Here is a 1123-nt window from a genome sequence, read left to right as displayed (position 1 = left end):
GGTGGTACAGGGGGGGGCCTGGTGACCACCACAGCCTCGGGCAAGCGCATCCGCAAGAACCACGCCTGTGAGATGTGTGGCAAGGCCTTCCGTGACGTCTATCACCTCAACCGGCACAAGCTGTCGCACTCGGACGAGAAGCCCTACCAGTGCCCCGTCTGCCAGCAGCGCTTCAAGCGCAAGGACCGCATGAGCTACCACGTGCGCTCGCACGACGGGGCTGTGCACAAGCCCTACATCTGCAGCCACTGCGGCAAGAGCTTCTCCCGGTACGTGGCGCGGGCCAGGCGGGCCGGGGGGCCACGGGCGGTGCCAGGCCCTGACCCTTTTCTCTGCCCTCCGCCAGGCCAGACCACCTGAACAGCCATGTGCGCCAGGTGCACTCCACAGAGCGGCCGTTCAAGTGTGAGGTAGGCGCCGCGGAGCGGGGCAGGGGCCTGGGCCACGGGGCAGGGGCCTGGCGTCAGCTCCCAGGCCCAGGAAGGACCCAGGTCACTGAGACAGCAGCGGGCTGTGGACCCAGATGTCTTGGGGAGCGGGAGGTCCTGGAGTCTGTTCCTAGGAGGGGAGAGAGGACCAAGGCATCTGGGAAGGGGCTCCCCGGGGACTGCAGTGCGGGAGAAAGGATCCAGGTTTCGGGGCAGGCAGGTGAGGTGAAGCCCAGCACTGCTCTGACCCTGGTCCCCACACAGACGTGCGAGGCGGCCTTCGCCACCAAGGACCGGCTGCGGGCCCACACGGTGCGGCACGAGGAGAAGGTGCCGTGTCACGTGTGTGGCAAGATGCTGAGCGCCGCCTACATCACCGACCACATGAAGGTGCACAGCCAGGGCCCCCACCACGTCTGCGAGCTCTGCAATAAAGGTGCGATGTGGCCCTGCGCCTGTCTGTGCCCTGCGCCTGCCTTGCGACCCGCGCGTCCCAGGCCCCTGAGATGCAGCCGCCGCTGGGGGGGTTCTGGGGCTACCGGTGCAGCCATGGCCGGGGCACAACAAGGGCCAGGATGGGCCTAGCTCTGCTCTGTGGTGGCCACAGGCAGTGGACACTGGGGCAGGGAGCGGGGTGCTGGCCGCTGTCCCAGCTCTGAGAAGCAGGCACACGGGGACGGGGGGCGGCCGAGGGA

At 68.2% G+C, this 1123-nt stretch overlaps 1 protein-coding gene across 1 annotated transcript in view; it reads left to right on the top strand.

The window, feature by feature from the left end:
- The first annotated feature begins 6 nt into the window (after positions 1-6).
- Positions 7-1123, top strand: part of MAZ (MYC associated zinc finger protein) — a 3226-nt gene continuing 2109 nt past the window's right edge. The window contains exons 1-3 of the mRNA XM_006038448.2: positions 7-269; positions 347-410; positions 693-864. Of these exons, the coding sequence (XP_006038510.2) occupies positions 73-269; positions 347-410; positions 693-864 (433 nt within the window). The 5' untranslated portion in view covers positions 7-72. The remainder of the gene's footprint in view (positions 270-346; positions 411-692; positions 865-1123) is intronic.

The sequence above is a fragment of the Alligator sinensis genome, unplaced genomic scaffold (genome assembly GCF_000455745.1).
Source record: "Alligator sinensis unplaced genomic scaffold, ASM45574v1 scaffold1121_1, whole genome shotgun sequence".
Taxonomy (NCBI): Eukaryota; Metazoa; Chordata; order Crocodylia; family Alligatoridae; genus Alligator; species Alligator sinensis.
The sequence above is the reverse complement of the archived record's forward strand: the minus strand, read 5'-3'. Positions and strand labels throughout refer to the sequence as shown.